The sequence below is a fragment of the Rhinoderma darwinii genome, chromosome 8 (assembly GCF_050947455.1).
Source record: "Rhinoderma darwinii isolate aRhiDar2 chromosome 8, aRhiDar2.hap1, whole genome shotgun sequence".
Lineage (NCBI taxonomy): Eukaryota > Metazoa > Chordata > Amphibia > Anura > Rhinodermatidae > Rhinoderma > Rhinoderma darwinii.
In genome coordinates, this window is record NC_134694.1 from 114,153,238 (window position 1) to 114,172,827 (window position 19,590).

General features: G+C 43.4%; 1 protein-coding gene across 3 annotated transcripts in view; it reads right to left on the reverse strand.

Moving 5' to 3' along the window:
• Positions 1 to 5,355: 5,355 nt before the first annotated feature.
• Positions 5,356 to 19,590, reverse strand: part of PBX2 (PBX homeobox 2) — a 28,380-nt gene continuing 14,145 nt past the window's right edge. Inside the window, exons 3-9 of one of the 3 annotated variants that reach the window (XM_075836462.1) lie at positions 11,017 to 11,261; positions 10,735 to 10,925; positions 10,486 to 10,621; positions 10,114 to 10,267; positions 9,315 to 9,374; positions 8,969 to 8,996; positions 5,356 to 8,688 (exon numbers count right to left, since the gene is read on the reverse strand). In XM_075836462.1, the coding sequence (XP_075692577.1) occupies positions 8,532 to 8,688; positions 8,969 to 8,996; positions 9,315 to 9,374; positions 10,114 to 10,267; positions 10,486 to 10,621; positions 10,735 to 10,925; positions 11,017 to 11,261 (971 nt within the window). In that variant the 3' untranslated portion in view covers positions 5,356 to 8,531. Of the gene's footprint in view, positions 8,689 to 8,968; positions 9,053 to 9,285; positions 9,375 to 10,113; positions 10,268 to 10,485; positions 10,622 to 10,734; positions 10,926 to 11,016; positions 11,262 to 19,590 lie in introns of all 3 variants that reach the window. The other 2 variants (XM_075836459.1, XM_075836461.1) reach the window with 2 other exon arrangements.

Below are 19,590 nucleotides of genomic sequence, written 5' to 3' on the forward strand. Positions count from 1 at the left end.
GGAAAGCTTTGTGACCACCCTGGTGTTAGCTGTGTAATGGCGGACATATTGGTTGTCACCCAGCTCTCCTAGACTCCTGAAAAGGTGGTGGAGTGTCTCTTTAAATCCTGTTCTCATTACATTTGAGTTTAATCCTCTTTATATGATATGACAGATTTCATACGGCGCACACATTACCCATGTATGTATGGAAATATATGGATCGTAGTTAAAATAGGAGCGCACGTTTATAAATATATTTGGCGAAATGTAAATTTTACAGCAGAGCCGTGCGGGCAAATTGTAATTTATGTTAATAAACAGTGTTAAATATGCAGCGCTGTATACAAAGATGAGGAACTTACAGCATCTATATATAAAGAGGAGGAGCCTATAGCATCTATATATAAAGTGGAGGAGCCTATAGCATCTATATATAAATATGAAGAACCTACAAAATCTATATATAAAGAGGAGCCTATAGCATCTATATATAAAGTGGAGGAGCCTATAGCATCTATATATAAATATGAAGAACCCACAAAATCTATATATATAAAGAGGAGGAGCCTATAGCATCTATATATAAAGTGGAGGAGCCTATAGCATCTATATATAAATATGAAGAACCTACAAAATCTATATATAAAGAGGAGGAGCCTATAGCATCTATATATAAAGAGGAGGAGCCTATAGCATCTATATATAAATATGAAGAACCTACAAAATCTATATATATAAAGAGGAGGAGCCTATAGCATCTACATAAAGAGGAGGAGCCTATAGCATCTATAGATAAATATGAAGAACCTACAAAATCTATGTATATAAAGAGAAGGAGCCTATAGCATCTATATATAAAGTGGAGGAACCTATAGCATCTATATATAAAGTGGAGGAGCCTATAGCATCTATATATAAATATGAAGAACCTACAAAATCTATATATAAAGAGGAGGAACCTATAGCATCTATATATAAAGTGGAGGAGCCTATAGCATCTATATATAAATATGAAGAACCTACAAAATCTATATATAAAGAGGAGGAGCCTATAGCATCTATATATAAAGAGGAGGAGCCTATAGCATCTATATATAAATATGAAGAACCTACAAAATCTATATATATAAAGAGGAGGAGCCTATAGCATCTACATAAAGAGGAGGAGCCTATAGCATCTATAGATAAATATAAAGAACCTACAAAATCTATGTATATAAAGAGAAGGAGCCTATAGCATCTATATATAAAGTGGAGGAACCTATAGCATCTATATATAAAGTGGAGGAGCCTATAGCATCTATATATAAATATGAAGAACCTACAAAATCTATATATAAAGAGGAGGAGCCTATAGCATCTATATATAAAGAGGAGGAACCTATAGCATCTATATATAAATATGAAGAACCTACAAAATCTATATATAAAGAGGAGGAGCCTATAGCATCTGCATCAGTGGCCTGCAACCTCAAGCTCTCCTGTTGTTGAGAAACTACAACTCCCAGCATGCACTTACAAGCAAAGACTCCACTAGTTTTGGAACAAGTGGCAGGCTGCCAACCTATCCATTAGTGACTAGTAGATACCTACTATATGTGACTATAGAAAATACTGCCTTGTATAAGACGCTGTATAATATAATCACTACACATGCCGCTCATCACTTCCTGCTCCCGCCATGTCACCGCTATCTGCTGCTAATTAGACTAATTAACATGCCTAATTAAGATGCAATTAGAGGACCAGTGATGACGAATTCCTGCAATAATTAGTATTCATTACAAAGCTGTTTGGTGCCAGAAAAGAGAGGTCCCCTTAGAGCTATAGCGAGGAGAGGTCCCAGGTGTCTCATCCAGAGACGTCTCCTATGTGTTATATATATATGTGAGAGAGAGAATACCCCTGTCATATATAATGCTCCGTATACAGGGGGGACATGAAATGGATATGCATTTTTTCCCAATTGATGGGCCGCAAGGGGTTCACAAACTTATGGAAATGGATTAGATTTTGTACATTCTGCCACAAATCATGAGCCACAATAAGAGGCCTTGTCCTGGAGATCCCTGCCTGATATCTTCTTAAAGGGGTTTTCTTGCGATGACTACCACTTTCCATATACACATACATCATCGAGGAGGGGGAGGTACCAAGGTGTATGGCCAACTGCAACATCCCCCCCCGCCCCCACCCAGAGGTTTCAGCAGCAAAACTTCAATGGAACAAAAATTTGACACAAGAGGTCAGACTGTATTAGCCCTAATGCACACGACCGTGCGTGTCGTCCGAGTCCCGTCCATGATCCGTGGAAAGATAGGACATGTTCTATCCACGGATCAGAGAGTCGGGTCCGTTTTCACGGACCCGATTCACCCACTAAAATCAATGGGTCAGTAAAACTATTGGGGGCCACTTGGATACCGTGAAAAACAGCCCGGTCAACACTCGGTAATGTGCAACTGGGCTAAAAGAAAACCAGTCACGTCTCCATCATTTATTAGTACTCTACATTGTGCCGTTCCTCAGTTATTCCTGCTGATAATTTCTGAATAAATTGACAGGTGGGTGTTACCAGTTGGGGGTGTGTCCCTACACAGTCTGACACTGTCCAATCAGTGCTGACAGAGAGACTGTAGGGACTCCCCTTTGACAAGGCGAATGGTAACACCCAGTTGTCAATTTCTTTATGAATTTCTAGGAGGAATAACAGAGGAACGGTACAACACAGAGTTCTAAGAAAATATGCTCCAGAATTCTAATTTTACGGGGAATACAAGTATTTACTAAATCAGACGTGTCAGGAGAGGGGACGGATCCTCTTTAAGACGGCAATAGTGGATCTCTGAAATAGTCGTCAATGAGGTCAGTATAGAAGAGTTGGGGGACGTTTGCATAAGGATAGGATCTGACTACTTATGGGATGTGACTATTGTAGGAAATACGAGTTGTATGACTAGAATAACGTGTCTGTTTTTTATTCCCCCAGAAACTGCGCCACTCTTTTCCATGGACTGCGTCTGGTATGGCATTCACTTGGATGGGGCTGAGCTGTAATACCAGACAGTCCATTGGCAAGATTGGCAACTAGATTCTAAAGGAGGGAAAACCAGACTTCTACATAGCGGCACCTTTCGGTCTGGCTTATATGGTGTCACTTGTCACACCTAATGCTATCCCGAGGTGTCACTGCGGAAGTTAATAATATGCGTGGTCTCTAACGTGACTGCTGAAGCACTGACCAGTGGTATAGTTATAGAGGGTGCCATCTAAACCAGGCCCCTGTGCAAGGGGGGCACTCTAGTCACAAACTGGGAACTCATTTTAGACTCTGACGATTCTTAGTCCTAGCATGCTGTTACAAAGGACAAATGGATTTTGGACTGTTCCGGTCCTTGGTCCTAGCATGCTGTGATAAAGGACTGGTGAGTTTAGGACTGTGCTGGTCCTTAGTCTTCGCATGCTGTGATAAGGGACTGATGGGTTTTGGACTGTGCTGGTCCTTAGTCTTAGCATGCTGTGATAAGGATGGGTTTAGGACTGCGCTGGTCCTTAGTCTTAGCATGCTGTGATAAAGAACTTGTGGGTTTTGGACTGTAAATGGAATGGCTGGCTTATCCTTCTATCTGCCCAGTGGGCCATCCTCTGGAAGTAAATAATAGAGGTACTCATTTAATCACGGAAAGCAGAGATCTTGGAAGCAACGAGGAATTGATAGACAAACTGTATCCGAAAATCGCAATACTTCTCATTACACGTTGAATGAGCTTTATTTGCTGACGCCGGAATACCCCTTTAAGGCAAGTGTAGTGCTTTCTTATGTTTTCTTTCTTCTTTATTCATGAAGTCCTGGAGAAGCCCCTCCCTTGACTCCTAAGCCCCACCCTTGAGGAACACTAAGCTACGTTCAGAACTTATCTGTTGCTTTTTCTCTTTCTCGAATCCACGTGTAAGGCCTCATTCAGACGACTGTAATGCCCTATCAGGCTGTTTGTTGGGGGGTCATTAGAACCCTTGTTGGGCTGGGACGTGTGGGCGTAATGTCAGAATGAGGCCTAGCTTTCGTATTTCGCTGCCGATTTCACCCTTCGTATTGCGTCCGCAACAGACATGAGTGAATCGGGTTTTCCGCACCGAAAATCCACAACAAATCCGCCACGTCTGTGATTATGGGGGAACTGGGCCTTTTCGAGATTTCCTGTCAGTCATCCTCTGCTCAGTCCCTAATGGCTGATAACAGAGAACAATAAATAGAAATGCTCTGATAAGAGGGTTCAGGGGATCTCTACATCTGTGGTCACACGACGCTCCACAGCAGAATTACATTGCATCCCTGAATGGCCAGAATATGAATAGTCACAAGTTATAAGATCATAGTTTGTCCTCACACATACGAAGAGGACAATATGCGGACAGTAGCCGGCCATCTTCTGACCTCTCAGGGGCTTTGTGGTACAAACACAGGCCAGCGTCGGCCGTCTTCATCCATCTTTCAGCAGCAATTACTATCCTGTCTGCCGAGTTCTGATCAATTTCAGTAGCCGCCATCTGTGGTCAATATTAAAGCGGCAATCACCAATATGTCTAATATTGATCGCATTGATTTTAATCAAATTTACTGGAGGGCACGGGGAAAGTCCCATTGGGCCGCAGTCAGATATCGCTGCAGTATGTGACCAGAATAAAACTATTTATTGTGTAAATTCGGCTCATTGTCCTGCAAAACCCCAGACGGCGGATTGGCAGGTTTTGGGAAACGATACCCTAGTGCGAAATTTCTAACTGACCGCACTAACCCCTCACTTTAGCCACAGTTTTTTTGGGCAAAATCATCTCGATCCTGGACTCGTTGTTAACACTTATTAATATTAACACATCAGGCTCCCATTGTGCGATATAAATGAATAGACAGGTCGAGCTATAGGGACTTATGCAGCATTCTAGTCTATGGCTCTGAAGGGGTTAATAGGAGGGGAGGGGGCGCTTTTATACAAAGGAATCTAAAGACAGTGACAGTTGCCATGGAAACCAGGGAGGCAATTTCTAAAATCATTAGAAGATACAGGGAGGAGGGGGGGGGGTACGGGAGAAGAATAAACAGAGGGACTGACAGAGATGGAGAAAATAGGAGCAGGGAAGCGAGGGGGGTGAAAAATAGACAGAGGAAAAGAAATAAAATAATAAAAAATTATCTCGTGAGATACGTTGTGACAAAGTTAAAATAAAAACAACAAGAACCCCGAGTCCAGGGGCCACAGACTGGAACAGCCCTTGAAATAACCGGAGACAAGGACGCGGCTTCTTAGTGATTCCTTTTAATAAATGTGAAAGAAAAAAAAATCTGATTCTAAACCCCCCCCCCCCCAAAAAAATAACAATTGAAAGAAACCAAGAAGAGACCCCCAACATAAACGGGGAGGAGCAGAAAGTAACAATGATAATACACTCAACACAATGTCTCCCCTAAACATATCATTCTACAGGGGAGAGGGGGCCGTGTGTGCGTACACTCTCAACCTACAAAACACGCACTCACGTATACCACCGTATAGACCTACACACACATCCATACACTTATACCAAGTGTCCCTCTAAATGGACCGGTCACCTATACAGTAATGGAGGCCGCTATCGTGACCATCATACATGAGAACACCGTGGAATTCACTAGCAGCAAGGACCTCGTGAGTAGAAGATGGGTCTCATAAATATTTGTATCTCACCCTCACTGGTTTCTAGTAAATCGACGTTGTATGGCCGACCCAACGGATGCCATCCTTGCAGGAGGTGCCAGGTACAGTTAACTAATAGCATGAGCAGAATGTTTTTAATCCGAGTGAACATTTTTGGAAGGCCTACCGTATACCTTGTCCTTTCCTAGTGCTAAAGCCGTGTACATTCAGTGGATATGCGTGATATTAGACCAATATAGAAACCTGCAAAGTAACATAACTGATCACCCTGGTCAAAACCTAAAAAGGATCAGATAGTCGTAGGCTGGCCGTACACAATAGGGTATCTACTCATCTCTACAAACCATCAGGGCCAATTGAATAAAGAGTAGCCTTTGTTTCATCAAATGGTGATGGATATGACGTCCTTCAGACAATGGAAGTACTCATTATTTGGCCCTTGGGAAACATAGATGACCAAATTCTCTCCAGGCCAGGTTGACCATGCATGGTCACCTAAAGGTTTACAAGCAGTTTGGACCCATGGTCATATTGGGTTCAACCGAACTGCTGGCTGTCCACTTGAACTACTTCACTAGCCACATTAGTCCTCCGGTACTCTAATGGAAATAACGGAAAACCCCAATAGGGCTTCTGACCTCAACGACATGTCTTACGCATAGTAAACAGATGGGAGGCAAAATTACAAGCTGAATCTTAATAGTTTATTAGGCCTCATACTTGCATAATTTGGTCAGTAGTTATAGGCCGAAACTAGGAGTAGAACACCGAGAAAAACTATAATGGAAATACTTGCACCCACTCCTGGTCTGGTTCACAAATATTGATGCAATATACTGACCAAAAAAACGGTCGTGTGAATGAGGACTTCACTAAAGTGGCCACATCAGGTCAAAAATACCTTGAGTAACATGTCTTAATGTCTCGAATGCCATCGGTATGGACAAGCAGATGTTGTAGAACTACACCTACCATCAACCTTAAGATGCCAACCTACATATTGATAGAAAATGTGATATACTTGTCTGTTCAGGGAGTTGGATAAAAAGTTGGGATGTCTTCACATGTACGAGTTATAGCTACATGGCCTCTACTGGTTGCGCCAATCGTTGTAGCTGCCCAGAAGATGAAAGTCACAACTAGAAGTAAAGATGACCATAGATATGAGCTTTTTATTGGTGAACACCAACTATTTGGACGAGCCAAAGACAAATCTAATGTCTATGGGGGATATAAACGTGTCCGACTCTTTGTTTCCCCTCCCGAGGGTCTGGATGCCTTATCACCCTCCATAGAATAAGCATGACCATTCAACCAAGCACGTTATTAGCGGAAGGTCGCTCTCAGATGTCCATGGCAAGTTCAGAAATACTGCAAGATCTCCCTGAGAAGAATAATATGCTGATGTTTGGATTAACAAGGTATTTGTAAGCCACCAAAGAGGGCGAGTTATGAAAAGTGGTGTCCAAAAAGTGCCATCATTTCACAGGTCCCAGCTCTTCTGTCCCACTCCGTAGTTTCCATAAATGCGCTTCTGGTTTCTATTAGGTCAAGTACCAATAGTCATCTCGTCCCCGTGTGTATATTTGGAGTGTAATATACAGTTGTGTCTATACAAGTACACACCCATTCCTGAGCATTCATTCACACACCTATTCATACACATGAATGTAGTTTAATATATATGTACATCAACACACATGTATCCCCCTCTCCAGTTCTGTAACTTTTTCTCCAAAATCAATATGAAAATAAAAGACATCCCTCCCCAAAAACACAAATTGTCTAAAAACCAACCATATTCATAACCCAGCACCCCGAAAAATAGAAAAAAAAATTTAAGGGGAGTGAAGGGGATTAGAGGGAGACAAAATTCTCACACACCTCACTGCCACCCCCCGTGCAGAAGTGAGAGATATATATAATTTTATTTTTCCCTTTGGAGGTAGTCAAACTTGCGAACGCGTGAACAAAAAGAAAACTCAGAAAAAATAAAAAGAAAAAAGTCTTCTCTATTGGTTATGTGAGCCGCTATGAGGTAATAACGCTGTTCTTTGATTGGCTGAGCCTCAAAGGATTCTGGGTAGATTCTGGAGGGAAGGAGTGAGGAGAATTAAAGTCTTGTTTACTTTCTCTCCTCTTTGTAGCTCTTGTGTTTTCAGGATTTTTTTGTATTTTTGTGATGCCTGTATTCATGTTGCTCCTCCTCGTTTTGCTTCTCCGCACCATCTCCTTCCCTCATTTTTGTCTCTTAGGTTTGCCACCTTATGTAACCGGTGTCATTTTCCCTCTTAAATCCACTCTTTTCCTTTGTTTGACCCCCTACAAGCAACTCCCCTCTTCCACCTCCTCTTGACTTGGACTGGATGTCCCCACCACCTACAATTTTTTATTTTTTTACATATTTTTTTCCAGCCCATGAAGATATGGTTATGTAATACATTCATATTGTTCCACCCGACCGTTTAAGTGGTGGATGCCTTGTAAGCAGAATAATATTTAGATGTCCACTTCCTTTTGGAAACAAGTAGTCATCATCTTCTATTAGTGCGACGATCTTTAATCTTCTTGTTTCTCTGAATTTCTGTTAAAATGGTCAATGAGCCAACACCTTTTGGGTTTGTGTTTGGAGACCATAGTACCTTACCATTAAAGGTATACTTCCTGCTTCGGCACTCCATTCACAAGCATATAACCTCGGGGAGGGTTGTCCAGCCAGCTCTTTACCGAATCACACTTGTAGAACTGTTGCCCCTTTTTTAACAAAGTGGTACGAGGACGCTTGAGTCAAAGTAGGAAGGGACTGAAAGAGAGGTCCTACGCTCTGTTCCGTTTAGACCCAAGTTAGAGTTCAGCTCATAGACAAACCAAAGTTTGCTTGAGGGGTGATAGGGGAGAAGCATACAGAGGAGGAGAGGGCTCAGTTAGAGGTGTCGGAGTGTACACTGCCTGGTCCTTCTGTTGGGGAAGTGACAGAGGAGGGGGTGACAGCCTCTTGCCACCCTCCATTGGCCTGAAATCAAAGAAAAAGAAGAAATTGTTAAAAATATAGCAGTTAAAGGGGTATTCCGGTCGTGAAGAGTTACCAGTTTTCACATTTTCGGGGGTGGGCATGCGCACTGCTGCTCCATTCACAGTCTATGGGACTGACAGAGAAAGTACTCGGTTATCTCCGTCAGTCCCAGAGAGTTGAATAGCGGGAAATCGGGTAGGTGAAAACTGGTAATAACTCATTAAACCCATTTAAGCATGTAAATGATACCATCTTAAAAGATGGGCATCTATAATCTTACCCGAATCTCCCGAGGGCTGTACATTTGATTTGCCGATAAACTTTCACTGTAACCAGGACCCATCGTGTGACGCAAGGACTCCACCTTTTGGGAAAATATACGTTACAGGTTGAGGGCAATTTGAAAGTTGAAAAAAAAAAGTATAAAGGCAAGTAAAATAAGACGTGGAGAAGAAAGAGTGTGATGGGAAAGTACACCTGGATAACAAACAGGAGAAGAAATGTACACATTGGAGAAGATTGAGCAGATTATGTATAGAGCAATGAGAACACATAGAAAAAAAATAATAGTAGCGGTTGAGGGGACCTAAAACTGACCTGTGAGGGGGGGTAAGAATCCCCGTTTAAGCCCTGCATCGCCATGAACATGTCATTAGATCCAGACAAGTTGAATGAGCCACCAGAACCTGAGAGAAGAAGGAGATAGAGGAGAAAATACAGAAGATTGAAGAAGCAATGAAGTGGTGGAGTGTGAAAGACAAAGGATTAAGGAAGGAAACGGGTGGAGATCCAGTGTCAAATGAGAAAGCGTAGTCCAAGGTTGAGAGCAATGAAGATATTAGGAGGTGTAGACCAAGGTTTGGGAGCATGGGAACAGATTTGTAGATGTAGAACAATGGAGATGGAGTAATAGGCAGAAATGTGGATGGTGAGTTAAATGGTGGATGAAGGATGGTAGCATGGAAGGTTCGTATGGATAAAGAGGAATGCAACGTCAATAGGAGGTGAAGGGATGGAGTTCAAGGGTTGAACAATCGAGAAGGTTTTGGTGTAGAGAATTTTGGGGAATTTGTGTTGTGTTTGGAATAAGAGTTACACCATTGGGGATGGGCACAGAATTGGGAGGAAATTCAAGGTTTAGGATCCAAGTGGAAATAGTTTGGAAAGAATTTGCAGACCAGGTGAGGAAGAAGACAAAATTGGATGGAAATGATAGAATGAATAGTAGAGAATTGAGAAGGAACAAAGAACAGTAGTTAGATGGGACTGTAGCCTAAAGTTACGGCTCAGTTAACTATCCACCCAGGTGTAAGATGACTATTTTAAAGAGAGTGTTTTACCTAATACTATTTTACGTGAAGCTCTAAAGTACATCATTATTGAATAGTCCCCATGATTGCCCAAGAGCCCTTGAGGGTGACTTACCGGCAGAAGTGGGTGTTGTTGGAGAATTGGCTCCACTGTGGCCTCCCTGCGTTACAGTAACTGCTGTCTTCACTGCGTAGATGTTGGCCTCTTCTTGGAATTTTCCAATGTTTTTCTTGTATCGAATTCTTTTATTCCCAAACCAATTAGACACCTGTAACATGGAAACATGTTAAACAATGCGTGAATTCTGTGGTCTGAACAGGTGGAACTCCAAATATTCTAGATTGGTCAATGTAATTTACTCAAAATATAGTTTAATAGTGGCACAAATATAATGGAAAAATTATCAAGTTTTCGAGATTTTCCCAAGGAATAGACATTGAATAAAATTTTCCCTTTATGCGACTATTGTACGGTGACAACATTTACCTGTGATACAGTGATTCCACACTTTTTTGCAAGTTCCTCTTTTGCCTCTTCACTGGGGTAGGGGTTGCTGAGGTGTGAGTAGAAGTACTCATTGAGGACTTCCGTCGCCTGTTTACTAAAGTTCCTCCTCTTTCGTCTAAAAGGAAAAAACAGCCATAATTGTATCACCTACTTTTTATGAGCACCCATAAGAACAACCACCCTACAAAGTCTAAATCTTCATGTATCAAAGTCCACCCCCTTCCCTACCTTGCATCTAAGAACCGAGAACGAAGGATCATGACTGCTTCACACGTGGACTGCTTGAGCTGCATTTGGATTGAACTAAACTTTCGATGGATAATCCCAACCATCCTCTCAATCTCTTTGGGAGAGATGGGTCTGGTTCGGCTCTGTTCCCTTAAAAGGTTCATGACGTGGGTGGTAAACTCATTACATGCCTGAGAAATGAGGGGAAAAAAAACATTGAAAACCATCCCAAAAGTATATTCTACACATGTATTACCACCTCCTAGTCTTCATCCACCTCACCTGCTCGTACTTCTCCAACTCTGCATGATAAATTTGCCTGATTTGAGAGAGTTTGTTCCTGTAATCTGAGTGCTCTATAGAGTTATCTGGAGAAACTCCGCCAGAGGCCGCAGCTGCTGCAGCCGCCGCCGCGGACCCTCCTCCCTTTTCGGGTCCTGCTACACCTTCTGCCAGCAACATATTGTCCAAGCGCATCAACTGAGGGTCAACAGGCTCCTCTTCCTGATTGTTTCGGATACTGAGACCTGAGAAGAAAGGGAAAAATACTGGTCAATGTACATGTAGGGTATCAATAGGCCACTACGAAACAAAAAGTGCACGGGGCCTTATAAAAGATGAGGAGCGGGTGTAGTGTGTTCCCGAGGAGCAGCAGGTTAGACAATGAGGGAGTCTGATGGCGTCATGCTTAGGTGATTCCTCACAGAACATAAGAAGAAAAACAATAGTCCGGAATATGCCAAACGCCATGTACATTCCTGATGTCACATTGTGGCTGTATCTAAGTTACGTAGAGGCGTAATTAGGCAAGTTATTACATGAATATACACAACATATATACTGGTGTGTGCGAGATAGAGGACGTTGACATCATCCATACAGTCTCCGGCTCCTGCCCAGACATACGTAGTCCTCAGGATCATATAGAGGGGATTATTGGGATCTACAGTCCGCCCGTACACTGCTGACTGGGCCATTTAAAAACATAAAGTAAAGATCCTCTTGTATTACGATGTGCTGAGGCCCCGCGAATGTTTCTGTAGGAATAATACAAATTTTATTTCAAATACTTAATAAAAACTCGGAATTAAATCATTGGATTAAGTGGTTGGCACAAAACCCAGGAATACAGGAGGTGTGGGTGCCAAGAAACCAATAACGCTAGCCGAGGACGCAAATTCATGGCGCAAGTTTATATTGTAAAGACTCTGAATACACATGAGAAGTAGTGCAAAAAATTGGGGGAAAATTGCGGTCACAATTCTTCTGTATGAGGGAGAAAATGGCAGGGTATCCGGGACGTAGCTACGTGGCTATCGGGGCAGGTGCCGTGGATGCCAACAATCCACTTTTCCTTGGCCATGGTATCTAGATACAGGGCTAGGGCAGCAAACTGAAGCTTTATCCCGGGTGAATGAAAGGTATCGCAAATTTTCGGATATAGTTGGAAGTCCCCCATCAGGCGTGAGGTCGCTCATGGCTTTTTTCCCCATAGGTAATAATCGAGGTGCATTGTGAATAATATTTAGATTCGATTTACGCACAACTTTTAGGCTCATTTACGTTACTCGTTTTACCGCACAATTCATTACAATGCAAGGAAATATAAGGATCGAAGGTGGCGGCGATGACGTTTGACCACCACCTTCTATTGGCAGGGCGAAAAAATCTTCTATTTAAGTTGCCCCGTTGTTGCATGTACTAGACCGGTGGTCCCCACAATGTTGTAGAACTACAACTCCTAGCATTCCTTGATCGCAGACTGCCAGGTCATGTTGGGATTTGTAGTTTCGCAGCAGCCACAAGTTGGAGATCACTGTCCTAGACTATAAAAGCTCTTCCCATGTGTGGCCATAGGGCAAGGCCTGGGTACACCTCCTGCGCCCGTCTATAGGACTCCGTTCTTACCGTCTTCTGCAATTTAATTACACAGCGAAGTGCGAGACTTCACCCTGAACACATTCACTCAATGGATGCAGCGTTTCCTGTCTTTCCAGCCCTTCCCCCCTCTCAGCCAATCCACACTCTCAGACAAGCAGAGGCTCCCAGCCACCGTCGCTGTGGAGACGACCTAGCGACGACCTTTTCTCCCGCCACAGCAACAGCAGAGGAAACATGGCTGCCATAGAAACGGGGGGGGGGGGGGGGTTGTAAGAAAGGCTTTAGAAAATGGGGAGAAATAGGGAAGAAGTGTCTAAGAAAGGGGCAGACAACCGGTGACAGGGACGTGGCCTGGGAAGGGAGTAGAAGATCTGAGGTTTACAGGGAGATGTAGAAATATACACATACTGGGGGTCGTGTACAACCTGAAAACGCGGCATTTGGAAATGTGCCGCAATTTAAACCAAACGGAAGTTTGTACGTCAAGTACGAGAAGCGCTAGGCCTTGATAAAAATGGTTGATGCTTTTGACACTGAGGGTGAAAATGGCATTAATTATAGTGAACGTGCTGGACATTTAACCTCTCGTGTCTTGAGAAAAGTGGCAAATATGTCGCGCGCCAAAACATGCGACTTTCAGAGCCACAACAGTTTTGTAAATTCCCCTCCATATTTCCTGTGTGTTTACGCCATTTTTCATCATATACAGACTGACACATGAGCCCAATGTATGTGCATCTGTCGCTCCCTCTGTAGCGGGTGAAGGCAGGTTTCCAGTTTCGGGTCCTCGACATCTGAATCACAGAACTTTTTAATCCATGACTGAACTTTTTTCCAGACTTTGGCTCGTCTGTTTTTGAATGTCGAATAGTCCGGAAAATCCAGATATTCTTACAACAAGCTATCCCATACAGGCCGAGCTAGTGGAATTTTGCACAACTGTAAGGGTTCTCGTCCACGGCCCGTTTGCTCCTTTCTCAGGGAGCGATGTATGAGCCCAATGATCGTAGCGATCATTACTACGATCACTCGTCCCCATGCATTTCCATCATGTCGGCAGCACGTCTTCACGTTTACACAGGGAGATGCTTTGCAGACAACGATAATATTTTAGGCTGCATAAACGATACAATCAGCCGATGAACGAGCATTTGCTCGTTCATCGGCTGATTGTTGCCGATAATTGGCCCGTGTATAAGGGAGTTCAATGGCGGCAGGATGTTATCGCTATATGATGACTAGATATACATTTATTAAATACAGTAAAATTCCATTAGTCATTGACCTAATCACAGTCGTCTTATAATTGGCCTCAGCCTTCAGAAATTCGAGGTACACCGTGTGCGCTGCAGTGGTCAGTCTCTGGTGAGGGTCTGGGAGCGGCACCCTCCAGTACGGGGTATATTGTGGTATTACATGGTGCATAGCTGGACATAGACAGGAGATTGGTCGTCCGCCTGTGCTTTTAGGCCATGCATACGACGGTATTTTTCATCCGTAATGACAGACTCATTCATTTCTATGGGCTACGGACACCTTTCCGTATTTGTACGGATGGGTGTCCGTGCCGTAGAGATTATAGAACGTCCTTTTTTTGTCCGTAATTACGGCACGGACTCCCAATGGAAGTCTATGGGCGTTTCCATAATTACGGACGGCTACGGATGTGCATCCGTAGCCGTCCATAATTACGGAAGCATTGCTATGCGACGCCAGGGGATTACCCTAGAATCCGCCCTGTCTTTTGGATCCGTAGATACATATGCAGTACGGACCGTATTTATGGAGGGATGATAAATACGGTCGTGTGCATGGGGCCTTAGCCGATATATATGCAATACATATAATATTGTTTGAAAATGATATGCAAACGATCGTTTGCGATGGCCGACTATCGTCTGCCAGAAATGTAATGTGTCAGTTTGAATTGTTTCGGCTGTGGTCGGCTGAAAATACAAACACATGTCACGTTTCCCACTTTGCGCAAACCCACTCCGTGGCCTTACTTTTTTTTTTTTATTAATTCCCTGACCGATCAGTTTAGTCTTGCACGTTGCAACCTACTGAGAATAATCTATGATGACGGGTCTAACAGAATTAATTCCCTGTTTTTATTATTGGTCATTTGCACAAAAGAAAAAAACTTAAAAAATCCAAGTAAAAATCCAGAAACAGTGCCACGTCTGTCCAGGGGCTTCATCTGGTATTCAAGTTAATGGGACTGAACTGCAATTCCAGACACAGCCCATTGACAGACGTGGCATGATTTCTGAGGAAAAGAAAACATTTTCCAAACTCTGGACAACCCCTTGGGCAAAAAATAATAATAAAAAACCAAAAACTAAAAAACTCCAATGTAAAAGTTTTTTACTTTGCAAATGTGAGTCAGGAGTTTTTTCAGGATTTAACATTGAAGGCGTCATCAATGAGTCATTTGCGGGGGTCTGAGCTTCTGGTATCCCCACTGATCAACAGAACAAAGGGGCCACAAACCGAAACCATCTTGTCTATAGGGCTGTGTCTGATACTGAAACTCAGCGAACCTGGGCACATAACTGGGCCCACTGGGCTTCGGGTGCCTATGCTGGTCTAGGTAAACATGTGTCAAACCAAGAGTGCAGTAGACGGGGGCACACCTGGAGCCGGCCCGTGTACCAGACACCGCCACATGAATAAGTGTTGCTGTCTCTGTGAGGGATAGAGGGGTTGGCCCCAACAGATTACAAATTCATCCCCTCATTAAGGCCATATTTATAAACGTCCGTGTGTCGGCCGTTGAAACCACAGCCGTCACACGGACCTATATAATTCAATGTGGCCATTCACATGGCCGCTGTTTCAACGGACCGTGTGAAGGGTCCGTGAGAAAAGAGGACATGTCCTATTTTTTCACGCTTCACGCATCCCTCCATAGACTCTAATCTATGGGGGATGCGTGACATCGCGTCCCGCAGAGCACGAATGCACCTCTGACGGGAAAAACTGCCGTCTTTCACGTCCGAGATGCGCGGCGCTCGTGTAAATCCGGCCTACGGCTAAATCCTATGAAGCTTCTTTAAATCCTTACCTCGGGGTGTAGCTTGTAAGTCATGGTCCACTCTATCTGGCTGTCCACTTAACCGCCCATTCACATGCTACCGTATCTAACTTTGAGATGTTATAAGAAGATTGTGATGGAGCAGATACATTTTTAAGTCGGTTCGAAGCATAATGAATGGGATCGGTCAAGGATCCATTGCATCCCATGTCAGAAAACATGAGTGAAAGGATCCCGGACAGGAGGGATCCACATGGGAAAATGAACATCCCATGGTGGATCCTTTGTGGGTTTTGGCCGGAAGTTTATTACCAAGATTGTCGGCTGTTTCTGCGTCTGGAAACTGCTGGAATTTCGTGGTTGGCCCGCTGGAAGCATTCTTCCCTTTGCCCGGTAACAGCAGGTCATTGGTTTCTAGTTGAACCCATGTGACCCACGTATTCTATTTATATTCAAGTTCAAGGGCTTTCTGGCCCTAGAAGAGGCTATAGAAGGCGCACACGCCCGCCATCCCTGAAATTCTTAGTATTTTATTTATTCGTCACGGCTGCTTTGCTAAAAGTTGGGGTAAAGTCACTCAATAGTTGGGTGGAATCTTTCACTGGTTAAGTTGGGTTCGAGCCTATGTGAACTCCTGTAAGTTTGGTTTATCAAGTTAAAGTCATTATTGAGTAAAGGTTGATGATAGGTTTTACATTAATTTTAATAAAGAAGGCCGGGGCCAATATATTCCACACGGTCATGTGTCTATTTTTTTAGGTAGATGTTCACACAGGGTGGATACGCTGCGTATAAGCACACAGCGTGGTTGCCGCAGGGAATTCCGGCCGAAAAAACTCACAAAATTGTGGTGTCATTTTTCGGCCGCTGGAAGCTGCACGTTAAAAATAACCCCAGGTTCTCCAGCTTCTGTGAGGGTAAAAGGCCCAGCGCAGCCTGGCGGCCATATCTATCCCTACAGTGAACTATTCAGATTGACAAGAACATATATATATATATTATAAATAGGCATGTATATATTTACTTCTTTACACATATTTAATTGAATATAAATCGGACAAAGGACGAGAGTTGCGGCCACGGAAGATGCGTCCGTTTCCCGGAAGGAACGGTGGAGTAGACATGCGCCGGCCACGTAGCAGAGGTTGTGTGTCTATGTGCAGGGGTCTGACCGGCGATTAACAAGACCTGATTAACGAGCCTCCTTGTTTACTCTCCCAGATGAACCAGATTCATAACAGATAATTACACTGCCCCCCCTCACAACCCTGTCACAATTATGTAATTAACACCAAGATATTAATGGGGAGTCTGGGCAGCGGTGTGACACGGATATTATCCCGAGCGCTCACACACGCGGCGGGGGCACAGCTGTGCCTGCAGATATGACACACAACACAGACGGGCACGCCAGGTAATGCCCACTGTAGGCGTCTGCTCATTTCATGCAGCCCTCCGGCCTCTCAGTGAGACATTGATGCTTTTAATTACTCCTACGGTGTAGAGAGTGGCAGTAGACTGCATCTTATTCTATCACAGGAGTAAGAGAATCCAACATTTAAAGCAACACTACACCTAAAGTCGATCTCATCTCCGTTTCGTGTGCAGGCTATTGTTCTACGTTATCGGCCATATGTCTCATCAACGGTGATGGTTCATTACATATTTGCCATTTTTGGCCATAGTGTAGACAGGTGTTTATTTTTTTTCTTATTAACATTATCATACTACCAAAATCTCCCATGTGCAGTCGTACTTTCTAGGAATTTAAAGGGGCTGTCCACATAGGACAATCCCTACTTGTTAAAAGGATCCCCTGACAATCAGCTTCTCACAAAGACCCCCAGCGATCAGCTGTGATCTGTGGGGAAACCTAGCAGTTGGTGTTCAATTTTCCTGCAGCGCCACCACAGGGTAAATTAGGCCTTACACAGTTTCCATTCATATCAATTGGTATGGAATTTCCTGTGACTATGCAGCAAATTTTGCAAACAATGGCATTTGTTGTGGTATTTGTCTTCCCCGTTGAACTCTGCAACAAATGCTGCGGACTTACTGTATAATCTGCACCGCAGGTCAATGTATGCACTCATTCTGTGCGTAATATTTCCGTATCTAGTGGATGAGATTTGTTCAAATTTCTTCCAATTTGCTGAAATTCTAATACGCTGCGGAATTTCCGCATGGAACATTTTGCAGCGTTTACGCTGTGTGTGAACTTATCATAGGGTATATGAAAATGGGATTTCAAAACTTGACAACCCCTTTAACTATAGTCTATGGCAGACCGGCCAGCTAATTTGAGTTCTTTTGGTAACTTGATTGTGATTGCTTGTGTAAGGCCTCATGCACACGGCCGTACCCATAATCACGGCCTGTGATTGCGGGCACGGCCGGCCGCGGGACGCATTTTCGGGCCATGCCCATAAAAAACGAAAAGTAGGACATGCTTCATAATTCCTGGCACGGTTCTACGGCACAGACACCTATCCGTAGCGATACGGAAAGGTGTCCGCGGCCAATAGAACCGGGCAGGTCTGTAATTGCAGACCGTATTACGGTCCGCAATTACGGAGATTTTTTATGGTCGTGTGCATGGGGCCTAATAGTGTAGTCCTTAAAGGGGGTGTCTGGTTTAGAAAACCTATTGCCAATTACCCCATTAGAGGATTCTGAGCTAATAGATGGGGTCTTGTTGGACTCATCTATTAGCCCATGTGGAGAGCAGCTACAAAGAGCGTCTCTTACTCTGGAGGACCCAGCACACCCATACATTACATGTACAGCCCATTGATATCAATGAGAACTGTGTAATGCTTCAATTTTCCTGTGGTGGCGCTGCAGGAGAATTGAACGCTTATTGTTGGGTTCTCACACCGTTCACAGCTGTCACTCTGTGATTAGCTGATTATTCTGCGACCCTTCTTACAAAAAAAAGATTGTTCAAAGTGCACTATCCCCAAAAGAGGTTTTCTACTTGTACATTCTTATGGCACGTCTGTGGTATAGAGGGGTGCGGTGGGATCTTGCCTCCCTACGGGTCCGAGTTCCCATTTCTCGTAGACAAAAAGACAAACTCTTCAATAGAAATAGGAAATTATCATCACAAGTGAACAATACACCGTCTAATGCAAAGCCGTGTACAGAACGCCTACGCTACAGCCGCCCGTAGAAACGACATATCAGCAGATCCACCATTTCCAGGCCAACTTTACCCTCAACATCTCACATTAGAGGATACAAGGATGAGGAAGATTGGATATTACCCATCTAATCCTTTGTTTCCAGAAATATAAGTGGCGCCAGATACATCTGGGAGCCTCTTATCTCCATCCTTCCATAGAAATAACTTGTTTACTAGGTCGAGTTAACTAGACATGGTAATGGGGGGAGATTGAATATCCTCTCAAATTAGATTTTACGAGCAAAACTATTTTTGAAGACCAATTTCATACTAAAAAGAAAACAAAAAAAAAATTGTCTCCGGCACAGGTAAGGCTGTGCGGCGTCTGTGCGGTATGCTCTGCGTATGCACCATGAAAACACCCAGCCCATATGCCAAATGTGTTTATATGGCCCCGTTGACCCAATATATGTCAAAATTATGTCTTTTTGGCATATCTTTGGGTGGTATGCGTCAAAATCCTTATTTTTTTTTTCTAGCATAGAAAATGTAGACTGCGCGGTATACGTTTTTTATAATGGGAGATAATAGTCGGAGTCTTCTGTCGGATGTATACTTAGAAGGCCACACAAACAGAACCTAACAGATGTTGGGTGACAACCACTAATAGACGCAATAATAGTGGCCATAATCCCGGCCAGAGACATTAGATGACTAGTGAATGCACATTGTTTCACTAGAGGAGAAGGAGAGATAAGCTGCTCAAAGACATCTCTGGCACCGCTTATCTCAGGTAAAAATTCTATCTGATAAT